This window comes from Aphelocoma coerulescens, chromosome 6 (assembly GCF_041296385.1).
Source record: "Aphelocoma coerulescens isolate FSJ_1873_10779 chromosome 6, UR_Acoe_1.0, whole genome shotgun sequence".
NCBI classification, from domain to species: Eukaryota; Metazoa; Chordata; class Aves; order Passeriformes; family Corvidae; genus Aphelocoma; species Aphelocoma coerulescens.
The window spans coordinates 18,858,011-18,877,525 of NC_091020.1; the positions used below are offsets into that span (position 1 = coordinate 18,858,011).

General features: G+C 41.2%; 1 protein-coding gene across 7 annotated transcripts in view; it reads right to left on the reverse strand.

The window, feature by feature from the left end:
* ARHGAP22 (Rho GTPase activating protein 22) overlaps positions 1–19,515 on the reverse strand; it is a 139,234-nt gene that overhangs the window by 82,839 nt on the left and 36,880 nt on the right. Inside the window, exon 1 of one of the 7 annotated variants that reach the window (XM_069019579.1) lies at positions 12,017–12,077. The exons of the other annotated variants lie outside the window; for them this stretch is intronic. Within the exon in view, the coding sequence (XP_068875680.1) occupies positions 12,017–12,059 (43 nt within the window). The 5' untranslated portion in view covers positions 12,060–12,077. Of the gene's footprint in view, positions 1–12,016; positions 12,078–19,515 lie in introns of those variants that run through there. 7 annotated transcript variants of the gene reach the window in all.

Consider the following 19,515-nt stretch of genomic DNA (forward strand, 5'->3'; position numbering starts at 1 on the left):
AATTCTGCCTTATTCAGATGTACTAAAATGCTGTGAAAGGATAAACTTCATGTCAGATCAGGCACTGTCTACTTCCACAGGCATAAAGTACCATCATGAAACTCTATTATGTGCTCTACCTTATCCAGTATAAACACTGATAAATTGACCACATGGATAAGAATCACATTTATATTGTCAGGTGATCTAGGAATACACATTGTGTATTAATAAACAGGGAACCAGGATGTTTAAAAGCAGTAATTCACAAAGCATCTCACCATCAGTGCGTTCAGGGACCCTTTCCAGCTCCCTAAACAGCCTACAAGGCCTCTCAACTAGTCTAGTCTCCTTTGTTCCAAAAAATTAACTCAAGTACCACACTCCCTTGTGTGTTTCTCCTATACTGAAGTCTCTCTCTATCACATAAATAGCAATATTGAATCTTCAGACTCATAAGAAAATTTCAGCATAATACAGAAATATACAGTAAGGCCATAAGTCATTGCTACCATCAGCAGGTACAAAACAGCCCAAGTCTGTCTCTGGCTGAGACTGGGTAAATCCCTGACAGTAAAGTCTAAGAGACCCTTTACATCACTGCTGTTTTCAAGCAGATTCCCCTCATTTCCTTGGAATCTCATTCCCCTTCTTACAGTGATGGCTGAACTATATTTTGCCTCCCAAGGGAAAGCTGGATGCCTGTCACTTGAATTGCTTACAGCCAAGCTACTCAAAGCATGTGAGAATATGCCGGGGGAACAATACTGCATATGGTTTCTCAGCATTCCTGAGAGCTACAGACAGAAAGGGATTGATGGAGTCAAAGCCCTCCCTCCCACCACCCTTCAGTCCGACTCTTTGCTCTGGAGGGGTGTCTGACCCAGTGGGCTAATCAGCAAGGCACACACATTGGCACACACAGATTTTCCCACACAGAAAGCCAAAACACTGGTTTTTCAAAGCATTACTTCAAGAGCTAGACACAAAAGGCCTACATGCCTTGGGCAATGGGAGTAAAGTCCCAGATTCCACCTTTTTAGAGGTGCTTAAGTGGTTTAACTTCAGGAAGATGCTGCCCTCCATATGGAAAAGAAACCAGTCTTCACAGGGTATGAGGAGACAGTAGCAAAGTGGAAGTTTCATCCAAGAGTTTTCCTTTAAGGGACTGACTTCTCTCTCTCTCTCTCTCTCTTACCCTAGGCACCTGCCTTTGTATCCAGAGAACTCAAGGCAAAATCACCTCGGGCAGCAGACTGTGGTGGGAAACAAATTGGACATACCCCACTCCCTACTGAGTTCCTAATGATGCCCTGGAGTACCTTGCTGATTGTCACTGGAGGCAGCCTGGGCTCTGTGGGACAGCAGCTGCTGCAGGACAAGGAAGGCTTCATCCCAAAAGCAAGAGCAGTTAGTGCTGACAGTATGAGTGACAAGTATAAAGACTCAAGATTTGAGGAAAAAAAAGACAACTTCCCTGAAAGTCAGGGGACAAACATCAGAGTCCAGTGATTACATATAAACCTCATCCTAAAGAGTGCAAGGACAATACTGTAAAGCTAAATAGGCAGACCTGAGTCTAGCAGTAAGACATAAGAGTTTTCATCAATGATACAGGTGTGGTGCTGGATGCTGGCAGCAGGCTGCATGCACTGGATGTTAAAGGAAGGGGGATTACGAGCATGAGCACAGAGACAGCTTCTTGATCGAGAAAGATCCTAGAATGAGAGATTTAGAACACTTCAGGGCAGAAAACAGCCCTTCTGTTATCCATTGTCCCTATAGTTAAGGAAATTACTTCAGGAGTTTGTTTTGGTTTTTTTTCAAAGAACACAAACAATTACTTAAACAACATACCCAATTTACATAATCAAAACTACCTTCCCAAGCCTTGGCTTTTGGGTTAGAAAGTTTTCTAAATTAAGGATTTTAATTTTCTGCCATTATCAGATATTCAAAAAGTTCACAAAACTATTGGTAACAAGGAAAATAAAGCTTTCATTCTTACTCTGCTCTCAGTGTTTAGTCTGATTTTTTTTTTCCAAAACCTTTCAATACTCAGTATAAATTTCCCTTGGAAAGTTGCTAAAAAGCTTCCATCTCTACAGTAAACTTTATAGAGGAATCATAAATGGTTGAAGATGAGGAGCAAAATAGTGTGATTACATTTACAACCACAACACTTTGCAGCAAAGAAAGTAAAAAACCACACATTCTGGATTACCTAGCACTGCTAGAATGATTAGTTACTGGTATGTTACTATATTTCTTCATGTGTAATTCGACTGCCATGCTGTGTCCTGGTTTCATCTGGGATGGAGTTCATTTTCTTCTTAGTAGCTGGTACAGTGCTGTGTTTTTCTGGATGTAGTGTGAGAACAATGTTGATAACACACTGATGTTTTGGCTCATCTGAGCAGTGTTTGTCTTAAGTCAAAGGCTTTTCAGTGTCTCGTGTTCTGCAAGTGAGAAGCTGCACAGAAAGCTGGGAGGGATCATAGCCAGGATAGGTGACCCAAACTGGCCAAAGGGATATTCCACATCATAGAACATCATGCTCAGTATACAAACAGGTGAAACTACTTGGAAGGACCAATTGCTGCTCTGGGATAGGCTAAATATTGTTCTGTGGGTGGAGAAAAATTGTACTGTGCATCACTGGTTTCTTGAATTCTGTTTTCTCTCTCCCCCTCCTTTTTATTAAAATTATTATTAATATTATTGGTGTATTTAGTATTACTACAATAATATTTTGTTAAAATTACTAAATTGTTCTTATCTTACCCCATAAGGTTTACCTCTTCTGATTGTCCCATAACACATCTACTTAGACAAAAAACATACAATCTCAACCTTGTGACAATAATGTAGCTCCCATTATGACAGTATCTGAGCAAATCACAATCTTTGGTGCTCAGTCTCAATTCCAGGTGTCATTAGATGTCTTCCACAAATTAGAAGTGAGGACTTATAGGACTAAGCAACTGGCTTGGGGTCACAACAATGACTAAGGCAAAGCCAGGTACTAAACTTAAGTCTCCCAAACCAGTACTCTTACCACTGGATGTTGTTAGATTCTCACCCTCCACATAGGAGTCTTTATCCACACCATCCCAACAGCAAGAACATAGGTGAAAACACCATGGTGACAGAGGCTTTTTCATTTCTCACTCTCATAGCAGCAGTTCACTGCACATCCCAGCAACCTCATAAAAAGAGGATGCCCAGTAAAAAAGACTTACAGTCTACAGAGATAATGACTTCCTCTACCAACTGCACTTCTGATTTAATAAACAAAAGGTACTGGGGAGATAAGGCTATCCTATCATAGGTAGTGCTAGGATACTGCTGTAACCACTAAAACTGGAAGTGTATGCTCATCTGACAACAAAACATTAAACAGACTCATACCAGAAGCAGAGCTCAATTCATTTCTTTGGTAACAACCAACTCACAGTAACTAAGTCACAGACAGTCCTGCCAAGACACAGCCAAGAGAAGCCATATCTGAAGTTACTGGGAAGCAAAGGTTGTGTCTCATACTCCCTGGTACAGCCAGAGCCTCAATTACTAGCTCAGTAGTGTCACAGGTTATTAATGAACTGGCACATACTTACAAGCTGAAAGGTAATGGCCTTTTTATAGATGTTAGAAATGAGTTAATTTAAGAGAAGAATTTCAAATAGTTCATTACATTCATTTCGCAACTCCCCACCAGATTCACTTGCTCAGTTCATTAAACCTGGCATCATAACATAACCAAATATCCATTTCCACTCAGAGATGTGACTGCACCTTGAAAGTCTAGAGATAACATTTTTGCTGCAAAGGCTGTAGGAGGACAGAGAGCCTCTCCTGCAACCCCAGCTGCTCCCAAAGCAGAACTGAAATTCATTAGTTTTGCTCTTTCAGGAACCAGTCCCCAAATCACTTACAGCTATTGACAAAGAGCACACTCAACTCTCTCTCCTTACCTTTTAAAGACAAGAATTCCTGTAAGTGCAAAAGGACCATCCTGTCTATGAGGTCAAGCTACAGCAAACTCCATCCCATTTTTTCATGTAGCATCTACCAACTGTGGTGTTGAAAACAGTCAGGGGATCACCTACACAGTACATACCTTCTGTAATGTTTTATGTGACGTGCCTCTTCTCGGTTAAAAACCAAGTTTAATTACTTATTCCTTTCAGAAACACACTGATTACACCAGAGCTGCAAAACTTATCTCTCAGGCTGCTGTTTCACTACCTACACTGATGCAACTGCTGAAATGAGAAAACAGCAAAATATTTACCTGCTAAAATAGTAAAATGAAGAGCCTATCTGCTATTACAAAGTATCCCAAACACTGGAACGGTTCCTGAACTTCTTTCCCATGTCACTTAAAGAAAGGCAAAATAATTATTAGACTTATCATATTATAACACCACCCATTGTTCTTCTGTTCTCTTGTCATGCACCTTCTAATAGTTTCATTTATGCTTTAAAATATAGACTTGTTGGAACAAAGACTACCATCTTGTTTCAAAGTGCCAATTCCCATGTCACAGGGTCAAAAAGCTATTGATTTACAGATGATTTGTACTTGCATTTAGTTGCAGCTTCTTCAATAACCTAAATATTAATGACAGAAAAGAAAAACTGCCTGAAGTCCAGTTTGGTTCAAATGCTGGAAAACCCTACCTTATGGAAATGGTTTGGGGAGCAGTGAGGGGAGTGTCCCACTGTCAAGCAACATTCTTTCTTAAATGGGATAAATTGCCAGATTATGCCATGAGGCAACTTTCTGAAAGTCAAAACAAGACACACAAAGCTTTTGATAACATAATTCCTTAAAAACATTATTGCCTGTTTTTATTAGGCAATATAATAATATTAGCATTAATAATGCTAATATTGTATTTCCTGGGAATAAATAAAAATCAACAAAATAGTGTTATTATTCCAATAACCATTCAACAAACAGAGGGTTTGGGCTTATTTTTTTTGTTAAATTACTCACATCCCTAAGCACCATCAGTAACACATCTGAAAAACCCCTTCGTTTATAGCAGCTGCTCACAGCAAAGTCATCACCTAAACCAGATGCAAGGCACCCAGTGTTGACATTTGAACAAAGGATCAAATATTAATTACAGTAAAACCCCTTGATAATGACATGCACAGCTATTTTCAACACATGAAACAGAAGCATCAACTCCTTCAAGTCAGCAAGCATGCCCCAGATGTTTCAACAAGTCTGTCATTTACAGACTGCATCATACCATCCCTTCAGATGACTGATACTTGCAGCAGGCAGAGGACTACAGCAAGCCTGGAGGATAAATCCTGGGATGTCTTGAGAGAAGCAGTGGGTGAGCCACCACCAACATACCTTCAGCAACGTTTTGAGTTTTCCAGAAACACTCAAGGCTCTCTTGTTTAGGGAAGAAGAGACTGGGTTTTCCAGGCTTCCCCAGAAGGCAGTGGGGGATCCAGCAGTGCTGAATCCTGCCCAGCCAGCCCACAACTGCTCCACGAGCAGGTTGGAGTACCCAGACACAGGTTTCATTACTGCCATTTCAGTCTGAGTATTGTGCCTAGCCTACAGATTATGGTTTGTGGCATTGTTATTCAATTGTTATTTAAGAAAAAGAAAGAAAGCCACACCAGCTTCTAACCACCAAGTTTGTCCAAACACCACCTTTTTGCTCAGTTCTCACATACCACAGTAAAGGGTTCCTCTCCAAATCATCCTCTGGTTAAAACACCCAGGCACCTCATTTGCTTCATTTAGTTGAACTGAACAAGTTCTGTATCACGCCAATCAACAACAGCTAATTATTTATCCAACCTGCTTTGACCTCCAATTAGACAGTCATTTTTAACAGAGCAGCAAAGGCAGCACGCTTGCTGTGCTCGCCACACCTCCACCCTTTGTCTCCAACAACACTTTAAACCTCAAAAGTAGCGTCTGGCAGATCTTTCTTTTAGCACTACAGGCTGGGGGCGGAGTGGCTGGAAAGCTGCCCAGGGGAAAAGGACCTGGTGGTGTTGGTCGACAGCAGCTGAACATGATCCAGCGTGTGCCCAGGTGGCAGAGAAGGCCAATGGCATCCTGACTTCTACCAAGAACAGCGTGGCCAGCAGGACCAGGGAAGTGATGATCTCCCTGTACTCAGAACTGGGGCTGCAGCTCAAGTCCTGTGTCTAGTTCTGGGCCCCTCACTTCAAAAGGGACATTGAGGTGCTGGAGTGTGTCCAGAGAAGGGGAACAGAGGCAGTGAAGAGTCTGAAACTTGAGTCCTATGAAGAGCAGCTGAAGGAGCTGGGGTTGTTCATCCTGGGGAAAAGGAAACTCAGGGGAGACCTTATTGCTCTCGGCCTGAAAGGAGGCTGTGGCAAGGGTCAGACTCTTCTCCCAAGCAACCAGTGACAGACCAGGAGGAAAAGTTATGTCAGGAAGGTCCAGGGTGAATATTACTCAAAGAGTAGTTAAGCTTTGGAAGAGACTGCCCAGGGAAGTTGTGAAGTCACCATCACTGGAAGATCTCCCCAAGAACAATGAATGCGAGTTCTGCCTGTGGTAGGATGCCAGGCTGAGAGCCCCCATGCAGGCATGAACACTGTATTTAGGAAAAAAGAGAAGAGAGGATATAAAACAAGTTGGAGAAGAGAGAGTACGTGCCATTTCACAGAGTTTAGAGAGCTTTTCTGTCACAAGTGAGTGAATTGGTAACAGAGAGCAGAAGCAATGTCACTGCAGGGGTTCATGCTGCATTTATGAGCTCTCTCACTATGAAAGCCTAAATTTAGATAAGTAACAAGACTGTTGACAGTAAATACAAGCCAGAGGTTATGTATACAGCAGATGTACCAAATCTTCAGGTGTTAGTTCAGCTGGGTACAGATTAAACGCAGCAGGCAGTTTAACCTAAAAATGGCAGTTCATTGAAGGGGCACAGACACTGCTCACTAAGGAAAGAACTGCTTCAGCTTCCCAGCTTATGCAAGTTGTTACACATTAAAAACCTCCATGCAGCTGCCCTCAACGTAGCAGTATTCCACAGTTCCCCCATTTCACATACAGGTAGTGATCCACTGCTTTGCTGAGCCTCAGTACCCCCATTTCTGGTTTTGGACCTAAATTTCCTGTCCTGCAAGTATCCCACTCCACTTAATATGCCATACATGCTCATTTTTGAGGGATGTGGTCCAACACTGTACGAAGTAACACCTTCTTGGATAAAAGGACAACAGAAAATATTTTGTACTTCTGCTAAATTATTACTAATATGTGATGAAATAAACTTTTTTAATTGAAACTGATATTTTCAAGTTACAGTAATCAAGAACTGTAGAAATACAATTTTTTATTTAAAAGTGTTTTTCATGAAGTGTCTCAACAAAAGAATTGCAATTAGTTCTGCTTAGCAACCAGTCAACATCAAAAAACAGATGGTGAATTAGACAAGAAACCAAACATATGATCAAGCCTTTGAAATGCTATCAGTTAATTTCTCTCCTCTTCAGAGCATAAGTAGTAGAGACCATAAAGGTGAATAGTAATTTTCCATCAACTAACACAGCAACAGCTCTGCTGTGTTAGGTCAAAGGTTACTCTTTGCTTTCATTGACAAAACCAGTCAAAGAGAAATTTTCTAGATGAGTAATAATTGACCAGGTAACTTCAGGACAATATTTCTTCCTAAAACAAAACTCTCAACTTTTCAAATTTCTAGTTAATTTTTGAATGTTGGCAAAAATAAGTAAAGTCTCCCACATGCCCCAGGACACACCTTCCAAATGCCACCCTTAGCAGGCACATGGAAAAAGAAGAGGAAGCACATTTGGGTGCACACCAGGGAGTGCCAGCTTGAGAGTCATGCAGGTGGCATACTCTGTTGCTCTCACTAAGAAAATCAGTTCACTTTTTCTTACATTTTGGAAGAGACTGAATTCCTCCCTTATCTCCTTTGTTATGTCTTAGGTTTTCAAAAAAATACAGAATGCAGAATACTCTGAAGTACTTTTTGCTACTATAGTTATAATGTAAACTGACCACCCTGCTGAAATGAGGAATGAGTTCACATCCTAACTTAATACACATTCCCACCCAACACGGGCTGTTCTTCCAGTGCTTAGGTCACATCACAGAGAACTGTTTCTCACAGGAAGGAAAGTGTACAACATAATATGCACACAAGTTTATTCATACACATGCTCTCTTATCTGGGGACTTCATAACTCTAAAATGCTGCAACTGTGCTACCGTGTGCTTCACATGACTGCACAGCCAATCAAACTGTCCCTGGGAGAGCCAAATGTTTAAGAGTATGGTCAAAATCTACTCAGTACTTCCAGTGAGAACTCATTCTGGACTTCTGTAAGAAGGTATATTTAGTTACCATGGAGGCTCAAAAAAAATCTATAAAAAGATGATAAAGGAAACAATTTAGCTTTTTTTTTTTTTTCTTGAACAGGAAAATTAGTTCTTTAGCTCTGAGGTAGTACTATGAATCCCAAGGCCACATTTCTGAAGTATTTCAGACTGGAAGATACTGTACAGATTTTTTTGCATTAAGAACTGCAGTCTTCCAAAGTATGATCTTCTCCTAAATCCTCACCCCTTTTCCTTCTACAATGGAATATATTAAGGTCATCCAACAGATGCAACTGACTTTTTCAAGACTTCCTTTTCTATTCCTTTTCCACAAAGCACAACCATTATCAAAAAACCTAGCAAGCTTTGGCATCTCAGGTAAGCCCCATTTTCCTAGTGTTCCCGGTCTTGCAAGCCTGATATATACACTGCATCCTTTTAAACACAAAATTGCAACAGAAAGCACACCTGGGCAGCTGACACGAGACAAGACTGAAAGGGCAAATCCTGTTTGCCTGTGAGCTAGAGTTCTCTTTCATCCTTTATGTTTGCACCAATTAGAAACTTTTTATCATAGTGAACACGTGGTGGGTCTCCCCAGGAGACCTAAACTGAGCATGACCAATTGATGACCAGATAAAAGAAAGTAAAGGCAGAAGTCACAATTTTGGTTACATTGCATCACTGGAAAGCCAGCAGAAATCTCTGTAACACTACAGTGCAAGATTTTTTTGGATCATCTGGTGGGGAACAACTCACAGTATAAAAAATGTCAAGAAAAGAAATACAATCACACTGAAACAAGCAAGCCCAGGAAACAGCAAATAATCAACCATAGCACATGGCAAACACTCCCACCAGCTTCAGGTTCCAGGCTACTTGGGAGCTAACAGCACTACAGGGTGAGGTGGAACTAGGATTTTATTTCTAGTTCCCTTCCAATTCCTTCCAGCAGTCACGTCCTTCTCCCACATTCTGATTTCAGCACACAGCAACCGACTGAATCTAACAGACAGGGTAAAGGGACTATTCAGTATTCCTGCCCAGGAATCTGTTACTTTCCAGCCACTAGGGTAATTCTATTACAGGGACAGAAGGGGAGGTGAGTGGGGAAGGATGACAACTCAAGCTTTCCATTCTGGTCTTAAACAAATGCAAATACCCTTAAACACTCACCCCCCGTATTAAGCTTGTCTCTGCTATCTGCAGATAACCCGCTGCATTCAGGGAGCCACTTCAGCCTGCAACTTCCAAGAAGTAGGAATCTACTCATCAGTTAGCCCTATCTGTGCCTGATGTGCTGAAAGGCTATCAGAAAAAGTTGACAGGGCAAATGCAGTAACACAAAACATTGTTATCAGTACCCAGGTCCCCAGTCACACCCTTCCCACATCTGCTGAAAATACTTTCACAACTCCTTGAAGCTGATGATCAAAAAGCCAGTGCATCCATAGCTTACACCATCCCTTAAAGCCAAAAATGCAAAGCAGCAGCAGCAATCTAAATCAGTGGCTTCTCTACATATCTTATAAGTTTAGAGGCATCTGAAAAACACTAGAAAATAAGCTTATTGCTTTAAAGGGACCCATGCCAAGCACCAAGGAACAAATGAATTTCAGCAGCATCATACAAAGCCAAATTTGGTCCCCAATTAAGAATACAAATGACAGCTTGGCACTTCAGGTCTTCCCTCACAGTGACAGATCAGCAAAACAGGGCATAGACTTTTTACCTTGCTGATCATATTAGTACCAACAGCAAAGCTGCATTAAATTTGAGACTTACTAAGTTACATTCACACAATCTTTGTGCAACAAGCTTCAACCTCCTACATGGGTTGAGTCAACTAAGAGATAGATTTATTCTGTTACACAGGAATTATTTAAAATAACTTTTCAAAATAAGACAAAAAATCATGCAGGACCTTTAATGGGCTAGCCTTGAAAGAGGTCCTCAAAACGTTTGGTAGTGTTACATACTCAATAGGCTTCCACAGGAAAAGTACAATTTAACACAAATATCTATCCCGACTGTACAAGTTCTCAGAGGATGGTGTGGCTTTACCAGTGTCTGAACACTTACACAAATGTGCATTTCTAACACAAACATACTTTGTTCTTTCAAGCCTGAATGCAATATGCTAGCTGAAACACCCATTGTTTGTAGAAGCTCTTCCCGAAGAAGATAAATACAATTTCACCCAAGTGAATGAGGTGACTGGATTTATGCCAGGAACTAGGACAAATGTTTTTTTGATAATACCCAATCTAAGCCTCCCCTTCCTCAACAGATTAAAAACAAGCATATGAAAAATCCCACAGTATTCCCAATCCAAAATTCAGGGTTCTTTTGCTCAAAATATTTTTCCTTAGCCTGTCTTTGGAAGGCAATTCAGATCCATTCAGTGGGTGCCACACTAACAATCTGAGCATAGTCAACTCAATAATAACTGAAAGACTAGATATAGCTTTACCTGGCCTTCTCTACTCCTGACAGGGAAAATTTATTTCAGTGTTTATGCTTCTAATATAACTGATAGTTACTGTTTTTACTTCAGAACAGCATACTTCTCCTCTAGCTTTTATACTGCCTTCTTTAGCTTTTTGAAGCTTACCTTTATAAATAAGCTTGATCCTAATACAGCTGTGATGCAGACAGCAGCCTCATGTTCACCAAATTTCCCCCAATGTGTTTATTTTTCCTTTTAGTCTCAAAACTAGAGTGTGGGTGCTAAATTTCTACCATTTTCTGGATCATACTTCGAGCGTAGTGACTATTAAGGGTGGTTTTTCCAAAGTTTTGCACAAAAAGCAATTTTTCTCCCTATTTTCTCAAGAATCTAACTTCAGAGGATTTTGATTATTAAAAGAGAGTTATTGTCAGCTGTCAAAAGTCAAAACATCTAAGTGGTCATTTTACAAACTCCAAGCATGGTAATGTTTTTGAACACTATTCTTATGAGGAGACTGCTTTCTACTGAGGAAAGCTACACTTCTCTTCGGGCTCACACAACACCTACTCTTAGAGCTCCTAAATACCAGCTACAAACTTTCCCCAAAACAGACAGGATGTCAGAGGCTGGTCCCAATACAAACCCATGTAGGGGCCACTCTGAAGTAACTGAAAATCCTTAGATAGGAGAATTACAGCAGCTTTAAGTGGGTTGGGACACACTGTCTCTTTGCTGCCTAAAGTGGTTTCTTCTAGACTACTGGGCGCTCGCCCCTTCAGAAAGTATCCAAGTTCATCTCTATGTAGAATAGATAAGGAAAGGTTGTCAGCTAATGCTATTGCCACGTTAACAGCCTTTCTGAAGGGGAAAAGAAACAACCAGTTCCCCTCCAATCAAATCTTATTTGTTAGTGGAGAAAAAGAAGAACCAAGAATTATGTTTAACACGTAAGATCGCATCGAGACAATTTTTAAGGGTTTGGTTTAATTTGCCGAGTTTTTTCGAGCCACAGAAGAAGTGGTGGCACCTCCCGAAGGACCAGACACCGAATAGCGCACAGAGAGGGAAAACGGCCTCGTTCCGCACTCCCCCCGTCCCCTTCCCGCACAGGGCGGCTGAGCCGGCGGCCCGCGGGTCCGGGGCTGCGCGCACCCCCCGCCGCCGCGCCGGGACACACGGGGAAGGACAGCTTCCCGTCACATCTCGGGGGGAAGGTAAATTACCTCTGGGCTCCTCACGGCAGCCTTTGCAGGAACATAGCCCCATGGCAGGTGGCAGCGTCCCTCTCGGCCCCAGCCAGCCCGCTCCCTGCCAGGCGGGGCCGCCTGCAGCATCCCTGGCAGCGGGGCGGGCAGCCGGGCACGGGCTCCCGAGAGGCTACGCAGGGGCAGCGGCAGGTTGGTGCCCTGGAGCTCCCCCCGCCTTTGCCGCCCGTATTTCCAGCCGGCCTCGAGGCAGAACTCAGCGCTTCACGGCTCCCTGCCCCTTAAAACGCACCGGCTTATTAATTATAGTCGCCCCTTTGAAGGGGTGAGAGCCACCGGAGCCTGCTTTACGGGAGAGGCTCTCAGATGGCCAGAGGGCAACAGACAGTAAACGTAAACCTTCAGTGTGCATAAAAAAATACCAGAAAGACCATTTCACCTCTTGCAAAATTCTGTCAGCACAGGACAGGGTCATATGGTATCCCCCCACAAGAGTAAACACTTCTCCATATATCTGAGTCTCCACAGAGATACTGAGTGTTGCAGGGACCTTGCATTCTTGCAAAGGTCAGCACTGCTCTAGCAACATTCAGAAGGCTTGTTTACACACTCACTTTTAATTGCATTAACCTAACTAAATCAACAGCCACAAAGACAAGATAAGAGTTTTGCTTTGGAATAAGGACAGAACAACATCCCTAGAACAGATGTTTGCTGGTTCTCTGATCACTCTGGGGGTGTTTTCTAGACCCTGCAGCACTTCACTTAACCCAGCAGGGACCCTGCTTATTGAAGCCCCACTGCCCAGGTGCAGCAATGCCCTAAGCACTGCATCAGAGTCACACAGTTTTTGTTATACACCAACTCACAGGCAAACTGGCTGCCTTTGCAACGCTTGGCTCAAATGTTAAGAGTTAGACATCACAAAGAAGCAACTGAATGATATAAAATCTTTTCCAGGCTGGACACTGCAAAAAAATACACTCTTTGATAGCAGTGTGCAATGCACAAAAATTACGGTGTGGGTGGGAGGGGAGAAAGCTACACAAATAAGAGGTTTGGGGGTGGGGGAAGTAACAGGGAGCTACATCTTTTAATACAGTTAAAATATCAGAAACAGCCTGAACCCAAGACCTGATGACAATCTGCAGCTCCTGCTCCCAGTACATATTCCAGCCTCTTGAGATTGAACTACAGTTCTTCAGAAAGGACTTCCAAAAGAAAAAATTAACAACCTAAAGGATAGACATTTACCAGGTCTCCCACCATAAAAAAAACCCAAACAAACAAACAAACAAACCACAACAACAACCAGAAAACCCCCCTCAAAAAAGCAACAAAAAACAAACCAAAAAACAAAAACCCCCCAAAACAAACAAACAAACAAAAAACCCCAAACCAAAAATCCCCAAAAGAAACCAAAAAGCCCCTACAATAATGTTCTAGAGAGAGGTCCGCCGGCAGAGTATTCTGCTGTTAACTGCACACTTGAGCAATCCCAGAGTATGAGCATTCATTAGTTAGCACAAAAAAACCAAAACAAAACCAAATCCCACATAGGATAGAAAATGGACAGGGCAGGAAAACTTTCCCATCACCACCAAACATACTAGAGGAAATTCAAGGTATTCCTGCAAGAGAACTGAAGGAAATCCAGTATTCTGGCTTTGCTGGTACCAACTTGCTCCTCTGGAATAGATGTGTGAGAATTCATCTCAGTTGTTTTGTTGAGCCTCTAAAATCATCAGACAGTGCCAATAGCTAACAGCTGCTTGGAAATCCATCCCTTGTGCAAAGTGCTACCTTGCCCTTGTAAAGCGGCAGATACTTCCCTTTCTTCTTGGCTAGAGGGTGATCTAATCTCAGGGAAGAGGCACATAAACCACCTGCTTGAGGGGCTGGACAATCTCCTGGCTACACTCCTGCATTTCATTTACCTAAAGCAACTCTGGGCAGCCACCACTAGGGTAAAGTTAGGTTTCCAAGTTCTGGAAAAGCCAGAGTGTTTAGTAATGGCACTGTCAGATCAGTGGTAGATAAAATGGATGGAGAAAGCACCCTGCTCTCCAGCTGTTCCAGCCTGGCAGCCAAGTCAGCTCCATAGGGAAAGGTGCTAGATACTTATCTCAGAGAACCCTCCAGACTACCTAGAAGTTACTGAAATTTGAGTATTTAAGTTTTAGGACTATGACGTACATCACATGGGCAGATAGAGGTTGATGAGGGGTTAAGCACAGATGTCTGATTTAGACAATCTGACCACTTCAACAAAGCATTTCAAGAATTTTTTTGTTTCTATTACTGAAACATTACAATTTTAAACTCTCATTACTTCCACAAAACATTTGGAAAACTGACAAAGTTTGTCTCACCTTTTGATTATGTGATTACCTAAAGGAATTAAATGGTACCAGATGAAAATAGCTGAGATTCATTTCCTGCAGTAACCACCACCATGTATTTAAAAGAACAATCTTCAGGGTGCATTCACTGCAAGAGGAAGGCTGAGCCTCTGATACCCTTACGATGTGGACATAGCGTGACATTACCCAAAAGCGCCACTTATACAAAATGGAGCTAAAGAACACTTAGTCCTTCCCTCACTTTTGCTCTGGATGGCAAAAATTACAGTGAAGGTCAGCAGTAAAATAAGCCAATACTGACAGCTTTCAGAAAGCCAGCCAAAGTTTGCATATAAATGAACCATCCATGCTTTGAATTTCACAGCAAAATACAAATTTCACCCAAAACAAAGCAGTTCTTCAACACTAGCTCATTAAGAAAAGATTCATCTAAGAAAAATCTTCAGTGTATTGGTGCCTTTGATATATATTTGTGTCAGTCTTGAATGTGAAAAAATGGGAAAAAAATACACTCAGAAAACACAAAACCCTTAAGGGAAAAAAATCATAGCTAAAGAGTTGTTCATTGAAAATTAAACCAAAGAAGTGAGAGTGAAAATGTGTTTAAATAAAGAGCCCTAATTGCTAGTAAACTAAAATACTATAACCACTACCACCTCTTTTATAACCTGAAAATTCCATGTAAATAATATAAACCAGAACATTCACGCTCTACATACCTTCAATGCACTTTGCAGATCATTTGTCATTTTAACTTCAGAGGGCACTCATTAAGTTTCCTAAAATTTAAGCCAATACATGTCTGTTGTCAAACATACTGCTGGACAGAACGAGCTAGCAGGGAATCAGGCCAGCAGAGTACATGCACACAAACCAGACAGTTGTTTTTTTTGTTTTTTTTTTTTTTTTTTTTGAGGGGGAGAGGAGTGGTACAGTCAAAATTAAAACAAAACAAAATCATTTTGAGATAACTGAGCAATGTTTGGGAGATGCAGAAGTCAGATGTCTAGATCTGTCATCCCATGGGAAATTCAAGATTCTTTAATGTCTAAACCACACTTAGCTTCCCTTCTGAATACAGTCAGGCCCAGGCAGATCATCTTAGCAGTCAGCTAATGAAGGTAAGAGCGCAGAACTGCCACTCAAATCTTTTGCCTAAATAAAGGCATCCCTAGAAACTCCCATCCTAGACCCTAACATATTGATTGATTGATTGCTACAGGTACAAGGTCTGACACAACCTGAAGGGTTTGAAGGCTCAACACAAGATTAATATATTAAAGATAGCCAAACCTGTCTGGGTCAAATAAAATTGAGATTTTATATATAATTTTTAATATTATACAAAATGCATTTATATTTACACACAGCAAAAATTTCATGTAGGGATTAGCCTATTCCTGCAATAGGAAAGGTGAATATGCTTGCACTTTTCCAGCAACAAAACCCACTTACTCTGCAATACGATTCTTTTGAGACTCATTTCTGTTACTACACATAAGTCAGTCTGGATAGCAAGAGCTCTTCAAGGTGGGATTTCTGTAAGTCTTAACAATGTGACCTTTTAGGCCTATAGTTAACCATATATGTCTTCTCTTTAAACAGTACACACCAACTTTAGACTACGGTTTATTAAAATCAGGAGACCAGAGTTCAATGTCCAAATCTGGATTTCAAATACTAAACCATTAGGCTGATCTTTCAAAAACTCCAAGTACTTAACAGATCCCTGTAAAATCCACTGGTGCAGACTGAGTGTCCTAAGATTTTCTGAGTAACTTATCTACTTTGCACTCTTTTTTTTCCTCCAGCCACAGCTCACAGCTTCACCATCTGAAATTCTTGATTTGAAGTTTACATTCCCTCCCATTTCTTAAGAAATGCAGTAGTGTACTGGCTGCCACTGAAAAGAAAAGCCAGCTGCTAAACACTGCTGTGCAAATAATGAACTTTGATATTTCTTGACAATAATAAATATCTGGAAGCCAGAGGAAAAGATTTTTTAGTTAAGCCGACCACTTATTGTCTAAGGGGAAAAAACTCCAACCAAGTACATTTTAAAAAACTGCAGGATGGCAGAGGAATATGTTATTCTAGTTCAATGATTCATTCCAGATATGACAGAGTACTAGTGGCTGAAGGTATTTATTAATGATTCCTTTACTAGGAGACAAATGTTTTTTGTGATTCCCAGCCATGTCAGAGTTACATCTCTAGAGCTGGACAAGCATTCATTTTGGAAGCTTTTCTAGACACCAGGCAAGGATTACAGAGCTTTGGGGGTTTTCCCCACCATTCCCTCCTCCACAGAAGTCCCAAACTTGTCTGAAGAACACAAATACTAGCACCACCTTGCCTCATTACTGTTAAAGAGGTGAACTGGGCTTCATAGAGAATGGGCCTAAGCCAGCGAGTATCAAATGTGCACTCATGAAAAGCTCACAATTTATACTAATATCCATGCTCAAAATTCAGAGGAATATGTTAGAATTTTCAAGCTTGGCCAGTAAAAGCTTGTTTTGTCTGTTCTGTAAAATTATTTATTCTATGATCTTCTCCATATCAATCAAATAATCTGTAAATCAGGGCAAATTAGACATTCTTTTCAAGAAAAGCTAGAGTCTTTGTAAAATGAAAAGTTTACTTTCTAATTGATTCAGCATGGATTATTCCCATGATTTCCAAAATACATGGTGAAACAAGTAGAAATGGCTTGCCAGGCTACAGTGGGAACACCCTATGACTCTCCACAGATTCCCCAATAGCCATTGGACTCAGAAGAAAGAAAAGACTATTCAGGCAATGCAATAACACAGGTAGAAGAATACATTACAACCAGTCTTAGTTCATATAATCTCTAACTCCATTAAAGACCTACTACATTTCCTATAAGAGCATGAAACTACAAAGTGAATTTTCTAGTCTAGTATTTATTAATAAAGTGACATGCTACTTCCCCTAAGGCTTCTTTCCTGTGAAAGCTGAGCAATGTAAACCATCCTCACCCTTTCAAACCCCAGTCTTCATCATCCCCTGCCCTCCAAATACACGCTTCTAGTATGTTTAATAGAAACCACAAAAGAAATGTTTTTGAAAACTCCAGTTCTCTGGGCTTCTAAGACTCTGAAAAATAAACTGCTGAGAGAAGAATTAGACCTTCATCATTTAAAGGAACAATTTATAGTTCATCTATTCTTCACAGAAGACGTTAGCACAGAAAACATGAGTTCAGTGCAGATATATCACCAGACAGTGTGAGAGGTAGGTTCAGCATGAAAGGACACATTCTGTATTCACAGGCTGCCTTGCCCCAAGTGCATTCCCATTAACCAGGCTAAGTTTATATTGGAGCACAGCTCTGTTAAGAAAAGCCTCATGGGTTTAAAAAAAGAAAGGATCAAAAGTCACCTGGTCAGTCAGGAATAACATTTCAAAACATCTGGCTTTGTCCTATTAAAGAATCTCTAGTCTAGAAAGAGTCCAAAGATACTGAGTTTATAAAGAGTTCTTCTAACTTGACTAAGTCCATTGCTTTCTCTTCTCCCTCCAGTCACTAATTCCAAGAGAAATTCAGTCATACCATCTGATGCTCCTATGACAGTAATTTTCACTGGCATTTGGACATTTTTTCATATTGATGGCCATACTTCAGGAGATTCACAGGTGTCTACCTTCTTTGTTTTTTCCCTTCAAATAATGACTCTGCAGCCTAAAGCACTTGTGAAGTGCAAAAAGGAACTCCATGAATTCTGATAAATTCCAAAAATTGAAGAATTTTAGGTGCAAGCATCAAGAAATGAAGAAAGCTTGGTTAGAAATTCCAATACAGCTTTAGCCACACTATGCTAGCTAGAGAGTACATTCCCAGGTTTTCACTTTGCAGGCATTAGCAAGCTTTTGGGGCTCTGGGGCTGAAGTACTGAGGGAACATGAAAAAATCCCTGAATAGTCAAGCCTTACACATGGACAAAGTCCCTTTATAACCAGTCTTTTGCACCTGGTTGTGGTAAAGCTGACATTGTTACTGTTCCATTTTTGTTGGTAGACAGGCAGCATTGACTGGAGTGCTGGCACAGCTCTCAGCAGCAGGTAGGCACACTGGCTGACATCAGCAATTCCTCCCTGGCACTGCCATGGATCCATAGCTTTTCTTGTACAGTTCACACCAGCATACAGCCCGAAGGGGAAGGTCAGCTAAACACACAGATTATAAGAAGTGGTTTTACTGCAAATAACCTGAAGGCATCTTGCTGCCCAAAGCACTTTAAACTCCTGTAAAAAGAACCCTTTCCTAAGAGATTCCAGCATACAGAGAGCAGACAGCCTACTATTAATGTATGCAAGCTTTTGCACTTACTAACTTCAAAGAATCCTTGCTTCTAGAAGAGAGGGGAGGATCTGCTTTGGCTCACAGAGATACAACTCTTCACTAACTGCAGAACTTAGAGCTAATGGCAAAAAGGCCTGAGCTTGATAAAAAATATCTGGACTCCTATAACCTAGGATGTCTTGCTGAAGGTGATTAAGAAATAACTCCTTATGGGTAGCTTAATACTTTCATTGAAGTTACCAAGACCAAAGCAGAACCCTGTGCTGATGTTGGCATTACAACCAAAGGCAAAACTGTGCTTTCCAAGAGGAAACATTGGTAACTTCTAAACACTGCTAAGGGAGAACACTGGATTTATTCTCAGTGGTCCTCCCCAATCCTTATGCATCTCCTTCTGTAAGGCACCCTACAGGTCCGCAGCTATAATTATGACACCTTCTACAGATCTCCACCACCTTCAGAACAGGGGCTAAGGCAATAATATTTCCCTTACCAAGCATGATCATAAGCATAACATTTCCATTTGTACTAGCTTCCTCTATTCTCTGCTGTGATGTGTTTGGGTCACAGAGCTAACTAAAGGTAGGATGTCTACTTTCATATTCTAGAGTATTAGCAACACATGACACACATGACCTGTGTCCAAGACCTATAAAGGACACAGGGACAGAAGCAGGTTGGTCTGTCCACTCAAAGTAGACCAGATGAAACTTAACCTGGAAAATATCTTCTGCTGAACCGTTCCAGAAGGCATTATTTTGACTTTCTGATTCACATACAAACCACATTTGGTAAAAGCAGAGCCTTTATGGCCTCTGTGGAGC